Raw genomic sequence first — 17,275 nt, forward strand, 5'->3', positions numbered from 1 at the left:
CCACTACTTTGCTTCTTCCCCGTCCTCTCCTTACTTCCGTTCTGACTTCCCCCCGAGACACACCCTCCAATAAAACTCCCACCTTCAGTTACACACCCCAGAATTACACAACTCCTCTCCACCAAGTCGGACCTACCACATGGTGAAGGGGGGCAAGAAAAGACGTAAGGCACACCCTCTCCCATTGCAGCAGGTACAAAGAAGGCATTGGAAAGGTAAAGACAGAGGGGGATACATGCCCAAAGTGCCAAAATGATAGAGCACCAAAATTCATAGGAAACTGTCACACAAATATGAAAAATAATATGCATTATATTAATTAAAAGTGATTTTATAATTTTTAAGTTTGTAACAGACTGATGAAAGGCTTATCTAAAAGGTATCATATTTAAATTTGCTTCTGGTGTCAAATGCTCTAGTCACATATATAGGTACAGTACAAGGATAGCCTCTTTTGTGCAAAGATTGCTTCTTTTTTTTGTTTCACCTCAATTCTATTGCAATATAACAAGGTGGTACAATGTCCTAGTAATTGATTCACATACAAGCAGTTCCCAGGTAATGACACACCCAGCTTATACCAATCCAATCTATTCATAATAAATCTGATTCCAACATACAACGGTGATCCAAAGTTACAATGCGATGTCGACATAGCGGGTGCTGGCAGCATAAGTACAGGATGCAAACTGAAACTACCTTTTGTTATTGTTGTTCAGTGCAGTATAGGAATACAGTGAAGTGAGTGAAGAAGACTGCATTGAGCACCATTGTGGTATGTTGTTCTTGCATTAGCCTATACTTTTGTTATGTTAGTGTATGATGATTTTGTATCTTTTTGTCCTTTATTATGGCTCCCAAGCATAACATTGATTCTACTGATGGCAGCATATCAAAGAAAAGGAAAGCCATCATGATGGGAGTGAAATTAGACATAGTGAACCAAATTATGATAAAATCTGATTTACATCAAGTCATAGGAATGGATCTCTTTTGTGACTTGGAAACTGCTGGTACTTGCAAATGATAGACCCTATACATTACTATTCTCTGACAGACTAGTTTGTGAGACTGAACAACAAACTGACAATTAGGCTACTATTTCTATAAACTGAAAATTAAAATTTTTATACTATAACTTGTATGCAATTCATCTTTCATTTGCAATGTACACATTGAATATTGGCTATTTTTGAATATAATTATGAAACAGTCCAAAAGTGGGGCTTTTTTTTTTTGGGACAGTTTTAGAATCAGAACAGCATATTAAAAAGTAGGACTCTCCTGTTTAATATGGGATGTCTGGTCACTGTAATTAAGACAAATATAGAGCTATATTGACATATTAATGGTAAGTGGATTTTTGTGGTTAGACCTCTGTCGAATGAGAGAAAGCTATACAAACCTTTCAAAACTGTAGAACCATTCTGTTCCAAAACTTTTCAGAGAACAAACTTCATTCTTTTTGCTGGTGTGTTGGATTACTTTGCATTTAAAAGTTTAACTAATTTTCATTTACAGTTTTATTAGTTCATTTAATAAACCTTGTTACTGTTCTTGAGAGAGTCATCTGATTGTATTACGGCAATATATATATATATATATATATATGTTACTGTGAAAGACCGAAATTAGAGAATGTCGACACATACAAAATACACCGGTGAAAGACTGAATATTTGATTATATTATTACACATTCAAACAATCGCCAGTGTATGTCGATAAGCACAGATAAGCTTTGGTGGAGGTCGAAACGACACCTGTGAAGCTGATGCCGACAGAGAGGCAACAGTCTGTACCAAATCCTTTGTGTGTAGCCGGAGGTAGGACAAGGTCGTACCTCTTTTCCTGGCAGTGGTTTGGTGGAACCTGTCCACTTTGTTACTGGATGGCATTTTTGTTCTTTTGATCCCGTGAGGTGGGATCAGTTTGTCAGGTCGAGTGGCAGTGGATGAGAGGGATCGTCGGTAAGGTGTTGGCGATATCTGAATAAAAGACACCATTAACAGATCAGTTCATAACCACGTAATAACGTAATCAGTTCGTAATTTGTTAAGAAAAGTTACTTTCCATAGATGAGATTTCTTCTCAAGAAATATCGCTGAGATAAGCAGCTGCAGCTAATTCGAAAAGTGGAGGACAAGGCTATACACGCTGTCATTGCAAAAAGAAGTGTTCTACAAATAAATGCAGTTGTAAAAGCAAGGGACTCTTGCACAATTCAAAGTGCCAAGTTTAAGTTGTTGCAATAAATAAAATTGTATAATGTTAATCACATAATTTATGTGTAAGTTTATTATTGTATTATTTTCTTTAATGATTTAGAATGCACTGTTCATTTTAGGTTTAACAGTTTATTTACATGTGCTGTTACTTAAGCTTTCTCCTATTTTGACATATTAAAAAGTTGCATTTTTGTCTTAAAATGTAATAAAAATATTTTTATTCAACATTCACCATCAGTGCATGCTGAATGTCGACATTTACCAGTGTAAGTGAGAAATAATGATATTTAGCAAATATTTCGTACATACACAAAACGACTGTGTGAATGCTGACATTCACCGGAGAATGTTGACATTCGCCAGATATCGTTCATTCACAGTAACATATATATATACAGTAGATCCCCCTATAAAACCGTTTCCTATAGTTATGATTCCTATAAAAATTGTGGCATTATCCGTAAACAACGGTAAAAATAACTCCTATAATACGTAAAACGTCATCGGGCAGCCGAACTACTTACCCGCCGTCCGTAGCGCCACGCTACGGAGAGATTTCTATCGTCTGGACAGTATTATATAAATTATATATAAATTAGGTACTGTACATATAATTATATATTAATTATATATAAATTAGGTACTGTATATATAATTATATATTAACTTAATTTATTGTAACTTTATTATAATTAAATATATATTTTTCGCCGTCTAGCGTCACGCTACGGCGAGTTAGGCGACCTATCGTCTGTTCAGTACTGTAATTTTATACATTTCTTGTGAAAGAAACATTTCTTATTCAACGGCCATAAAAATTATTTATATTAATGATGTCTCCAAAGGTCAACGAAGTTTTCGCAGAAAAATAATATCAGAAATCGCGGCTGCGGTTTGATGTGCTGTTCCGCGTCGAAACCAAGCTTTAGCAACGGGCGTAGTCGAACGGTAACACTCGGTAAGCAATCCTACAATTTTTTGTTTATAACGTAGTTTATACGGATTATTTAAAAAAAAATATACGTATTTTGGAAATGTTGAGTCGAATTACTCTAGAATCGATTAATTTTATGAAAGAAAACCTTTCAAACAGCCGTAGTCCGTAAACTATGATTCCTACAAAATTGATTCATAAAGAACGGAACGTATCTACCGTCTTATAGGGGGATCTACTGTATATATATTGATACATAGATTGCTTAGTTGGTTTTATATGTATACCAGTAAACCTTGAATATCAAATAAATATCAAAAATAATATTAATGGTTTTACCATCTATGAACATTTCTGAATTCTAACTCAAATACAAGCCTGGTCTCCCAGAGCAGCAGACTAACATTTTTATTGCCTTGGTCATTCAGCTGTTATATCAATGATTATAATATTTTTAAGGCAGTAATTATTGTTAGATTTGATATTCTCTTAGTTGTGATAAGATTCATGTAAATATGAAGTTTCACAATAAGTTTTATGAATTTGTTATAAAAAAATTACTGAATTCTTCTTTGTGATAAATATAAGTAATCTGATATATAAAAAAAACATCTGAAGAAAAAAAATCAAAATAGATAATTTTATGCTTCATTTTGCATAAGCTGTATTGCATTTATGAAATTATATATTTAAACTGTATCTAAAATTTCAAGTACTGACCTGTTATTGATATTTGTTTCAAAATTATTATTTAAGTGAGACTGCAGTTTTCGAGTAAATCTCTTCAATTCTAACTGTTTCTCTTTCTAGTTAAAAAAAAAATAAATTTAAACTTTAATACTTTATATTATTATACCTTATCTGTGACAATAAATACATGTACACCTCATGTGCAGTTGTCATGAACAGTAAGAAAAGCAGAATTATTTGCGTTTTGATTAAAAATATTTTTTACTAAACAAAATATTTTACTTGAGCTGTATTCTACAACAAAAATCAGTACATACACTATAACAGGCATGCATTGTAATTTACACCTGGAAACATCATTCTGCTCAAAACACAGAGGTAGTAAATTTACATTTACTCTGCACTTGCACCATTTTCTTGTATACAAGTCAGCAACTTGTCTAGGCATTGATTTGAAATAGGCACAACAAAGTTCTTGTGGAATGTTGATCCATATTTCAACTGATCTTTTGTTTGGGGCATGTGGTTTTGCACCTCTTTCTTGAAGACATATCACACTCCAGGACTTGGACCCAATTTTAGCAAAACCAAGCAGTGGAGTAGGTGGAATAAGATGAGATCTTGGTGAAATCACCTCTCCCTGTGAACATAGACTGGCCACAAAAGCCTATGTAAAATCACCAGGCAGTATTGTGCATTGACAATCTCATCATATAGAACCAAGTTACCAATGCCAGAAAACCAAAAGTCCCTATATTTATATCATGACTGAAAACTTTACTTCTTGCTTTATATAGTTTTGCATGAGTTCTTTATTGGGTCATCTGATGGCTCTCCACTTGATATTTCCTTATAGGACTGGTAAAAATGACTCATCAGACCAAATCAACCTTTGCCATTGAGTTTTCTCCCAAGACAGGGAAGATTACCTTGCTCATTCAAACTGCCTCCTATTTAGAACTGATGTTAATATGAACTTCTGCTTACTCTTGTGTGAATGTAGCCAATATCATGTAACCTGTTGCTAGGAGTTTGATAATATACAGAATGGTCTGTGTTTGCTCCACAATTCTGCTCCCTCCAGGTCAGTATTTCATGACAAGGCATTGCAAAATTTAATCATTCCTGGCAGTAGTCATTGGTGATCTATGATTGCTGCATCCAGGTATAGTGGAACTGATTTCTTTATAGTGTTTAATTAAGGAACAACATTTTGACAGTAGATGCATTCAAATACAATTTTCAAGAAATTTTCCACATAGTCACTCTATTGTGTCATTTCTAGAGAATCTGCTACATACCAGCATTCTTAACCTCTTTCTTTTGTTTCAAGTTCTAATGTCAGTTATTATTATATTGCCCTTCATGTACTGTACATATTGGTGACTATGCAAGGCACACAAGGCAGCAAAAATTTATCCGTTCAGCTAAGCACAGCTGTGAATGCGGGGTGCATGTAAATTTTTTGCCTCCATGTTTCGAATAGAATGATGTTTCAGCATACATTGAAATGCCTGTTATAGTGTATTTTTGTTGCAGAGCCTAGTTCAAGTGGAGTACTTTGTTTAGTAAAAAGTTTTCATGCATATTGCAAATGATTCTGCTTTCTTTACCATTTATGATAAGTGCACATAGGATGTGCATACATTTACTGACATGGATAAGGAAATAGAAATTATATTACAGTCTTATTAAAATTTTAATAGTTTATATTATTATAAACTATAACTAGAACATAAAAGTTACATTTTTAAGACTCATGCAATTTTATTTTCATTTGTTAATGCAAAATAAATAAGACTTTGAGACACAGTTTCCTCAACAATCAAGTAAAATTTGTTTTATACTAATTTATATCATCGAAGAGTTGTAATGTCTTAATAATCGTTTGTTCTGTTTTTTCAACAAATATTAATTGTATTGTTTAAATAATTTTTGTTTACCTCATCTTTCATAATGTAATTTTATTATTGTCCTACTACGTTTAGTTTTAGGAAGCTTTAAAAATGAATTTTATAAACATAAATAAAGTGTTCAGAAAATTAAATTATATTATAGGGTATATCTATATGCATCATACAATGCAACATAGAACTGCATGTACTGAAATGTATTTCAATATTCACTGATGTGACTGCAGAGTCCTCACCATGTCAAGATGCAATATCAGGACTGACACCACTGTGCCTTAAGGGATACAGAAATCACAATGGCCATTAGATGTTAGTTTCACACATGAGCAATTGTGTTTGTAGGCAGTTGGATTTGGGATGGAGGAGGTCTGAGAGACAGCATGCCCAAAAAAAGTGCACTCAACTATGGATTTTCTAAACAAACTTGTTTATTTACATAGGATTATACATACATACATACATACTACAGTTAACTATATAGTAATCAAATAGTATATAAATTATATCATGTCGAATTCCTAACAGAGAGAGCGAGAGAGTTTACAATCAGACGTGAGGTGATAAATATCTTAGAATTTCCAAAGAGATGAACCTTTTTCCTTGGGACTTCAAGAGGTGTAATGTATGGCGTTGAAAATGTTCCAAAGATTTTATAGATGTGCGGACATTGGTAAGATGTCCCTGGATGGGGGATAGCTTTTGCAGATAGGTAGATGCAAATCCAAGAGTAAATTGTCTGAGGTCTTAAATAGTTGAACAGCCAAAGAACTGTTCAAGAGAGTCAAGGCTGGCGACTAACAAGACAGTGAACCCTAACTGACCAACCAACTAGAGATGATCGACAAACTCTCTCTGCTTTCGTCATCAATCCTCTTCTTTTATTTTGGGGGCCCTCCTCCTCATTACTCATGTCCTTTTTTGGTAATATTAAAGTCTATGTCCAAAGTGCAAATTTGTGCCATTTGGTTTCAGGTAAACTCATAGATGTGTCAACTTTGAAAGGAAACGAATCCGGGTGAAGGTGTAGTCATATCCTACTATGCATATGTAGCTAGAACTATTTCTAAGACTAACAGCACAAAACCTTTCTCACTAATTTCTAGCCTTAGTTTCTCCCTGGTGTCGTATACCTATCATCGACGAAGACGTCACGGGTAAGACGACACCTGGGTAAACATTGGCAGCATTTAAACTTCTTCTAACCGACGCTCCACAGTGTACCCGAGGAAGGCCTATTAAGAAGGCTAGAAATTAGTGAGAAAGGTTTTGTGCTGTTAGTCTTGTAGTCATATCCTCCAAATTTTTTGTTGGGAAAAACTTTAACAAATTTTAATGTTATTCTTCTGGTTTTGTTCTAAAAATTTTTGAGCCAAAGTAACCAACAACAGTTTAGAGAGCCAGGAGTTGACAAAAAATTGAATTTTTTGTCAACTCCTGGCTCTCACACTGATGAGTACATCAGTGCAGCATCTAATACACATTGCATTCATTGGGCTGTGAGTATGATAAGCTTTGATAAAGCAATGTGACCATCTCCATTATTATATTTAGCAATATTAAAAAATATTCACAAAAATTGATTAAGATGGTTAACATGTAATATTTTTAATCCCACACATCATAATAATATAAGATCTTTTTATAATTTAAAAAAAATTACTATCTAATTGAAATATAGATTGTGTCACTAGTAGTAAGTGGACGACTTAATGCATTGAGAATTAAACATGAAGTGTTATCATTTTTTATATAGAGGTAACTTGTTTATTTTAAAAATGGCTAACTATACAGCAAATTCCTTAAGCCAATATAATACTGCTTGCATCTGCCATCTTGTCAGATTGCCAGGCATTTCAGTAAAAGCTTATTAAACTATTCATCAGTGCATTGCTTGTGGCCGAGACTGATGCATACTGGAATGTGCCCAGTGTCAGAAAATTTTTTGTTCTTGTCAATATATTTAGCTCCATAAGAAATTTTTATCAATCTCATTTCTATTCTATATGCAATATCATTTCCTTGTTGGTTTCTGTTTACACCCTTCATTAGTATTTGAGTAAACAGTAAATATAAACTTTTAAAAGAATGAACTCACACATAAAACTGTAATGCAACTTAAAAAAGAATAAAAACAAAATGCGCATATGTATTACAATATTATGCTTTGTATATTGTGATCAACAATAATTCAATAAAATAATATTTGAATAAATTAATATTATTCTAACTATTCCAAATATTACTATTCAAATAACTTCAAAAAGAACTCAATAATGTCTTTTTCCTTTCATATTATAAGAGGATGTTTTCATTAAATCTCTGAAAAGCTGTTCTTTCTAATATAAAAAACAGTTATTCCAGTTATAAAAACACAAATTTTGAAGTTTTAATATTGTTACATAAATATTACAGACTAATAAAACTGTAAATTATCAATGCAGATTAATTTTTCTTGCTCTTTCTCTAACACACATCTAGCTGATTTTGTTGTTGGTTATTAATAACTTATATAAATGTTCAACTGGTTTTTAATATAATATACAATCTAAAATATGATTTTAGATATTATATAGAAAACGTTGGCAAGAAATTTTATTTTTCTATTTTGAGCTTTTGCTGTAGTTTTTATTTATTTTTTATTCATAGGATCATTCCAGGTTCAGATACTCTTGTGTATGTAATAATTTTAGAGAGATTAACGTTTACAGTAACTTATGTTTTTAAACAAATAACATAATGAATGTTTTGTTTTAAAATGGTAAATCTGAAAAATCTAAAATCTCTTTTTAGTTTGTAATATGTTGTAAAACAACTTGATAAAATGTCTTAGACAATGTTTTCAAGTTTCCATGTATGTATAATTCCAATATTGTACAGTACTGTACATACATACAGTCACCTAACTTTTTCATCTCCAATAATTTTAACTGTTGTTGTCACATAAAATAAATCAGATGAAAATTAAAATATAACAAAAATATCAGATGTCTTCATCAATAATACATCAGACATTATATGTCTGATGTATTATTTATTTATGATGGAGACATCTGATGTTTTTTATTAATATTAATAAAAAATAAATAAATAATACATCATAAATCTATACTAATATAATAAAGAGGTAATGTTTGTATGTTAGTTTGTATGCAGCAGGTAATCTCCAAAACTACTCATCCGATTTCAAAAATTCTTTCACCAATATTTAGAATGGAACCTCAGACATAGGCTGTCGAATACATGTCGAAATTACCCCATTGGGGGGAGAGGGACAGGATTAAGGCTTACTGTGAAAAACTTGGCTTCTATTATACTATTTTATATGCGGGTTTTTGCGTTTTTGATTGCGTTTTAATAGAGTACGTCAACAGAACGTACANTTCTGTGAAAACGGGTAAGGTTGACTGTAACGTAATAATCTTTATCTTAGTTATCGTTACTTTTGCCCGAGCAATGCCGGGCCCACCTGCTAGTATATATAATCATATATAGTAAAGAGTAAGTCACAAAGTCACAAATTGTTATTGGAAGTGAAAAAGTTAACTGTTGTTGTCACATAAAATACATCAGATGAAAATTAAAATATAACAAAAATATCAGATGTCTTCATCAATAATACATCAGACATTATATGTCTGATGTATTATTTATTTATGATGGAGACATCTGATGTTTTTTATTAATATTAATAAAAAATAAATAAATAATACATCAGACATATAATGTCTGATGTATTATTGATGAAGACATCTGATATTTTTGTTATATTTTAATTTTCATCTGATGTATTTTATGTGACAACAACAGTTAACTTTTTCACTTCCAATAACAATTTGTGACTTTGTGACTTACTCTTTACTATATATGATTATATATACTAGCAGGTGGGCCCGGCATTGCTCGGGCAAAAGTAACGATAACTAAGATAAAGATTATTACGTTACAGTCAACCTTACCCGTTTTCACAGAATGCAAGAATTGGGTCCCCTTGTTTCCAGACTAATTAGAGAATTTTTAGATGGTTCTAAAAATATGTTCGATTTCCCGCAAAAATGAAAAAACTGCATCTGTGCCTGTAAATCTTGCACGTCGCTTTCTCTTAACAATTCCATTGTTACGTAACACTTCCATTGTTACTTAAAACTTCCATTGTTACTTAACACTTCCATTGTTGATGGAAGTGTTAAGCCTTAATCCTGTCTTTCTCCCCCGGGGGAATTTCGAAAAATCCCTTCTTAGTGTGCATTCTCGTGACGTACCCTAACTGTGTACCAAATTTCAACTTTCAACTCCTAACCGTTTGGGCTGTGCGCTTATTATTATTATTATTATCAACCCATCTCGATTATATTATAGATGTGTGTGTGTGTGTGTGTGTGTGTTAGTGCTAGAATAAAACATAATTCAATATTTTTTCAATATTTTTAATAAAACAATTTATAAAAGTAACTTTTAAAGATACTATCTTTTTTTAAATTTTATCAATAAGAAAATTTACTTATTTTTCTAATTCATAATTTGAAGAATGATAATGCTTTTAAATATATTCTTAATCAAATAACAATGTGATTTTATTTGTTTATAGTTTTATTATATTTATGTTTGTTTCATGCATATATAATCATTTTTATGTGATTTATAAATAAATAAATAAAATTCATACCTCTGTTAAATACTTATTATAGTCAGAATTTCTTTCTTTTATTAATTGTTTACGCTTATTTTCATATTCACCAAGAGGTAATCCTTGAAATTCTGACTGTTCAAAAGTAATTAAGGGTTTCCTTCTTTGTGATATGTTTTTTTCAATGTCTGTATTAACACTCCAGATTGTTGAAAATATTGCATTTCCTGACTGTGAAATAAATATAAAATAATAAATTTCTTATTATATACAATATAAAATTTCATTACTTATATATATTATTCAAAATCATCACAAAGAAACTTACTTCTTATTTAATAACAAGTTATATTCTTATGCAACTATTTAACTTTTATTAATAGTGTTAATAACAATTTAGTACTTACCTATATAGTCTTTTTTAATTAATAATACAGCTAATTAAACTCTTCTTTGTTAAAGACAAAATAAACACTAGCAAACAATGAAAAATAGATTCAGATTTAAGCATATGCTGATTTGATGAGACTAGATACATATGGAGTAAAGAATTAATAATGAAACTCCAAAAAAAAAGAAAGATGGATATTCAACTTGTAAGGCATTCTTTATTTTATTAGTGTTCAATCTTTGTTTGTTGGAATGGAAGAAATGATGAATGTAAGTAAATTACTGTATATAAAAAATTCTACATCTAGATCTGTGACATTATTGAAAAATAAATTTGGAAAAAATATTACTGAATGAAATGATCACATTAACTGCAATGTTCAAGTTAATGTTTACTTGAAATAAAGGATGTTAAATATAAGAAAACAAAAACAAAAGTATTCAAGTATTACTCCAAATTTTAAATATCTATAAAACAAAATTCCAGAAAATCTAGAATCAGAAATCAGAGCATTTTCTTTACAGAATGAAATTTTCCACAAAGTTTAAAAACTGGACCCTTTAAGCATTATGATGAAGAATTCCTCAACATCTTCCTAGGTGGGGCAATATAGCATCATTCACTTGGCTCCTCAGTTTCACAATGACATCAGTCTAGAAACAATTTTGAAAGATAATGACATCTCATGGGCTGGCCAAAGAACTTAAGAGTCTAGACTGTGCCATTTTGCCTGTTTTTCAATATTTGATTGTAGAATCAATCTTTGAATAGAGCAATTTTATCAACACATCAATATATTACCAATTTATAGTTCAATAAATAATAATCAAAGTTCAATCAGTTTTAGAGCCCATTTTCACTGATTCTGAAATGTGTCCCAGTTGGATTGTAACTGTTATGGTCTGCTCATTTAAAGGGTACCAATCCTGTTGGAAAGCCCTGCACTAGATCTACAATGAGAAAGGTCGTATAACGTGGAATATCTCCAACATATCAGGCAAATTGCACATGAAATTTCTAAAGAGCCGATCCAGATTTTAACATAGTCCACAGATCAGCAGGCTGATACTTTTACAACTTTAACCATATGACCTAAAGGGATGCTTCGCTCATTTGTTCAAAAATTCGTGATGATTCGTCTATTTCTGATGTCACCATCTCTATTTTCCTCATGATAGAAAAAAGTGTTGTGACAATTTTTAGCTAAGTATTTTATCTAGAGATGGATTAATGGTTACGGTAAAATTTATTAACTGTAATTATTGAAGATATTGCTCTAATATCTTCAATAATTACAGTTAATAAATTTTACCATAACCATTAATCAGACACCAGAGAAAGAGACATTTCTATAATTGTGGGTTCCCAGACGAGGTTCGAACTCGAGTAAACCGTGAAATTCTTGCGCGACACGAGATGTAAACAACGAGATTCGGAACGATTCGAGTATGTGTCAACTATCTGTTAAGGTCTTAGCGGAAGACAAACTCTAACACGAGCGCTCATAAACAGGTAGATCTTTAACTCGCATGTCTATAAAATGTTGGCCGAGATAAACCTTTTCGAACAAAAAATAGAGGGATTTTTGATAGGTGAAAAATTGTGCTGTGCATCCGCCGATCACCGAGGACGCCGCAACGTAACAACGAACTTCTGCTTCGTCCAGATATCTTTCTCGTCCGCCCGAACTGCGACCCATCACACGAACTTTCGCCATTCCCAGGAGCACCGAGATTTTGGAATTGTCCATTATCGATGTAAGCATGAATTCGAACAAATAAACGGGTTTTATTTTGTAAAACACTTGTTCATCATTTGCCTCCTTCGCCACCGCCCACATACGCGGTTTCCCTTAGGCTCATTCTGACGTGAGATAGACTTTTTCCCCCTCAACGTCGGCAAACCTTACACTGGCATCAGAAGTCGGATTTTAGGCCCAATATACACCAGAGTTAACCTTACATAATAGCTTTAATTTAACGAAAAACAACAAGAACAAAAATAGTCAGATAATTTTCAATTCTTCTATAAATGAATTACAAGAATTTGGAAATAAATTTTAATGCCAAAAGAAAAGAGCATTAAAATAAATGTTTTAATCCTCTTTGATTCCTTGAGAAAGTTAGTATTTTATTGAGGAAGAGAGGTTGTTTATATGAATTTGCAAATATTCAACGGACAAATCGATTTGATCCTGATAAGTTTCGTATAATTTCGGAAGAGTAAAGAATGATACGTAAGCCATATTAAGCAGGGTCATTCCATTGAACCAGGAACCGATGTAAGTCATACAAAAGAGGATTAATCCGAATTTGAATGAATCCATTACCATTTTCCATTAAGAAAAGTCTCTGCAAACTCTTCAAATATTCATTAGCGTATTCTACCAAGATATCCATGTACTAATGAATCTGGTCTGATGACAATATATCCATATTAAAACAATTTCCAAATGAATCTTCTTCGAATTGAGTTAAATATGAAACCATTCCCATCATCATACTGATCAAAGATAAATAGGCAATAACACTTATGATTGAGTAATAAGTGAGAGAAAGCAGGGCTAATCCAGTTCCGAAAATGATTCCGGTTTTGTAAAGATCTTCCCAGTACACAAAATCTCTTTGTGTTGGAGGAATCCAATCGGCTTTTAACACATTCAATATAATTTTTTTTTATCATTAATTTTCAAGGTTTTTCATTTTTCTAGCAAGTTTGCATCCATATTCAATATCCTCTTCTATGTTTTCGGGATTCATCTTTCATCAATATTATAAGATTCGAATTTAGAATACAGTATAAATTAAATTTTAAATGGAATGCAATATCAAAAAGTATGGAAATTACATTATTTTGGTTTAATTAGATATAATTTTAATTAAATTATTATTCGAATATAATTTTTAAAAAATCCAGCAACTTGTTTCTTTCTTCTTCTTCGATGGTGTTTATATGGAGATTTTAGCTCAATGTAGGCTCTTTTTCCGAGTAGACTTGTGTATGTGTATGATCGCTAGGCGACCGATTAGCAGGCTGTATCGAACAGCCATACGTACGCGCGGGAAATAAATGCCTTCCGGGAGGACTTTTTATGGGGAACTGGCCTCCTATTCAGTCGTTATTGGCAAGGAGAAAACCCGGAAAACTCCAAGCAGCCAGCCTGTCCGACCGTGGCGCGAACCCACGACGAACCTCCCAGTCTTTAGGGTCTGGTCACCACTACGATGAGCGGCAACGGAGACCACTCGCCCACTGGTGGGGGCCCAGCAACTTGTTTAACTTTTCAGGCAACTTTTAAAACTCATGTGTGGCGCCATCTGTTATAATAATTTATTTTTTAAAATTTATATTTTTAATTATTATAAAATGGCAATAAGCTTAATTTTGAGGATAGGAATGGGTTTTATAAAAAAAAAAATTGCAAATGCTAATAACGAGTAAAATTGTCATTAGTCCGACCCTACTCTAGATATGACATACGATCCATCTTTATCTCCCAACCACGTCCACCTTTAACCACCAAAATTTAATAGTATCTACCTTTTTTTTTTTCAACTCTTTCAGCCCTGTGGGCACTAAGAGGGCCTCTTTTTAGTATGCCCATTATGGGTTATGCTACGCCCACAATGGGGCGCCGGGTGGTGAGGACGGGGCCCGATATATCCTAACGGATCCCTCCAAAAAATTCCTGGGGATTTTTCGACCAGTCCCGATTCGAACCTGGGTCCCCCAAAGCGTAGGCTGCCACCTTACCAGCTCGGCCTTCCGGCCTAGCATCAACCTCTAATACACAAACCTCCCTGCAAAATTTCAGAAATTTTCCACAAAAAGCACGCGTTATTAAGCTTCAAAGAGGGTGAACAAAATCGTGTCCCTCCATACAAACACACTAACATCCAAACATTCAGAAAAAAAAAATCCCGAATCTTTTGCTTTTCTCGGCGTTTCAAGGTCCAGAGTCCAAAAATTTTCCGACTGGATATGTCGGCTTCGTCCCTCACCATCCAGCTGCCCCATCTGTGGACCTGGCCGACTCTTTCAGGCCTGTGGGCTTACTAAAAGAGCCCTCGTTAGTGCCCACAGGACGGAAAGAGCTTTAAAAAATCCAAAAATGTAAAAATCTCGAGAGTTATTTTTTGACCGATTGCCGTACTTTCCTGGTCCACCAGTGGCCAGTGGAGTACCGTAGTGGGGGCAGCAGGGGCGGCCTCCCCGGGCGGCACTTTTTAGAGGGCGGCAAAATTACCTTTTAGGGGCGGCAAAATTTCACAATAAATAATAATAATATCTTGTAAGAATTTGAAACATCCTAATCTATACTTGCATCGCGCCTACGATAGTCACTACCGCCGAATTTTTCATTGCTTGTTCTGTTGACAAAACTCAATTTTGGTCTTTTAAATTGAAATACTGTACCTAAATAAGGCGGGGACCGAAATTTTCCTCCGCCCCGGCCGGCTGACACCCCCGGTACGCCACTGGCAGTGACCAAGGTGTCTTCGTACCCTGAACACTGGGAGTTCGGTCATCGGTTCGCGCCTCGCTCGGACGGGCTGGCCACGTGAAATTTTCCGGGTATTCTCCACGTCTGTAACGCCTAAATATGAGCCAGTTTCCCTTAAAAAGACCTCCCGGAAGACATCCCCTCTAGGCAGATCGCTCAAGTGTTGCGTTGCCATAACGCAAACAAACCAAATAAAACCATACTTTCCCCATTATATATAACAGCCGAGAAATGAGAAAACGCCAATCCTACTTGTTTGACTTATATATTTCAACTAAGATTTTGTCCGGATGCTCTCATGGGTTCGGTCATGTCTGCCTGTGGCCGAATCCATGATGGACACAATTAAAAATCCTCTTAGTCCTACAGAGCGGAGAGTCGCAAATAGTAAATATATAATAAAAGCTAGATTATGTCCAAACTTAATTAACCACTAAACCATCGTCGATGATTGCACAAAACTCATTGTCCTTTAAATATTATCTTAATAAACACGAATATTTTAGTTTAACTCAATCGGAGTTTCAATTACATATAGTGACTCAACACCAAAATCATATACTGTACCATACATCACTTTTAATTAATTTAAAAATAATTGATATATATATATATATAAATGTAAACACACAGGTTCAACTGTATTGGGTTTCTAATGCCCATTTCAAAATTTATTTTTCCCCTGAATTTTCAGCCTAAATTCAATATATTTTCCATGTTTATCTCAAATAATTTTCTCCTAAAACCTTCATATCTCAAATTATTTCTGAAGTGTCAATTACATTTTCAAAACTCAGCTACTACATTTTGATAGCATAAATTGTAGTTGAGAAACATTTCATGCAATGCAATAATAATTGTAATTAATTGCTTTTCTCTGATCGGCTACGAGCTTGATTTGGTTTATCTGTTTACGGCAACGCGATCTGTCGAGGGGGGTTCTTCCCGAGAGGACTTTCTATGGGAAAACTGGCCCATTTGTTACAAACGTGAACAAAACCCGGAAAATTCCACGTGGCCAGCCCATTGACTGGACGCAAACACACACTCGGCACCACTTGTGAGCTGAGGCTATGAGTTTGGCTGGCGTCTTGTTGGTTGAAGAAAGCCAGGCATCAGAAACTATTGACAAACTGCTTCTGTTAATATTTATTTTAACAAAAGTAAGAAAAAATAAATTATTTATTTTGCATAAACACGCATCATCTCGAAACTTGTAACGGCGAAAACCATAGAACATTTAAGAACACGTTATTTTTATTCCCGCGCTATTCAAACAATTTTTTACAATGTAAAATATTTTATCGACGCGATAAAAAAACTTGTTGACACTTGTAAGACTGAAACACCTTGATTATGATGTAATAATATTTACATTATCCATGTTTTTATTTAATTGTAAAAGAATTGCAAAATATAATCCCTGGAACGAATAATTTATTTAAATCTTATAATAAAATAATAGGGGAAATGATTATCGAAGAATTTCTTATGAATGAGAAGTAACAGAATACTGTACAGCAGGCCCTTGTAACCGGCATATCCCATTAAAATATTTTTCTCTGATTTATGTTAATTACTTTTTAAAATACATATAGTAAACTTGTAACAATACTCTGAATAAAGAATTAAAGTTGCAATTACTGTATTCCTGCACATAATTTCACAAAAAAATAAAATAAAATAAAAAATAAGCTCCAAAAAGAAGGGCAACAGGCCATGTCATTCATTGCCTTTAGTCCTATACACTAAGTAATCCGGAATTCCTCTGTGAAAAGAATGGCCGGATTACCGAGAGTACTGTACACTATATTGAATAGAAATGCAAACTTGACAGTTTTATTCTTCTATTGAAAAAAAAAATCAATATTTAATAGAGTCGGCGAATAACTAAGCCTACTTAGTATAGTCGTGTGTTTAAAATAACATTAATAAAACTTATTATTTTGATATGATGATGATTATGCCTATTAAACAGGCATAAACCGACGG

At 33.3% G+C, this 17,275-nt stretch overlaps 1 protein-coding gene across 1 annotated transcript in view; it reads right to left on the bottom strand.

Annotated features, from left to right (window-relative positions):
- The window catches only part of LOC111628663, a 39,829-nt gene that overhangs the window by 14,517 nt on the left and 8,037 nt on the right, over positions 1-17,275 (bottom strand). The window contains exons 3-4 of the mRNA XM_023372489.1: positions 10,428-10,619; positions 3,882-3,967 (exon numbers count right to left, since the gene is read on the bottom strand). Coding sequence (XP_023228257.1) covers positions 3,882-3,967; positions 10,428-10,619 — 278 coding nt within the window. The remainder of the gene's footprint in view (positions 1-3,881; positions 3,968-10,427; positions 10,620-17,275) is intronic.

Source organism: Centruroides sculpturatus, unplaced genomic scaffold (assembly GCF_000671375.1).
Source record: "Centruroides sculpturatus isolate CEXI.00-Female unplaced genomic scaffold, Cexi_2.0 scaffold406, whole genome shotgun sequence".
Classification (NCBI taxonomy): domain Eukaryota; kingdom Metazoa; phylum Arthropoda; class Arachnida; order Scorpiones; family Buthidae; genus Centruroides; species Centruroides sculpturatus.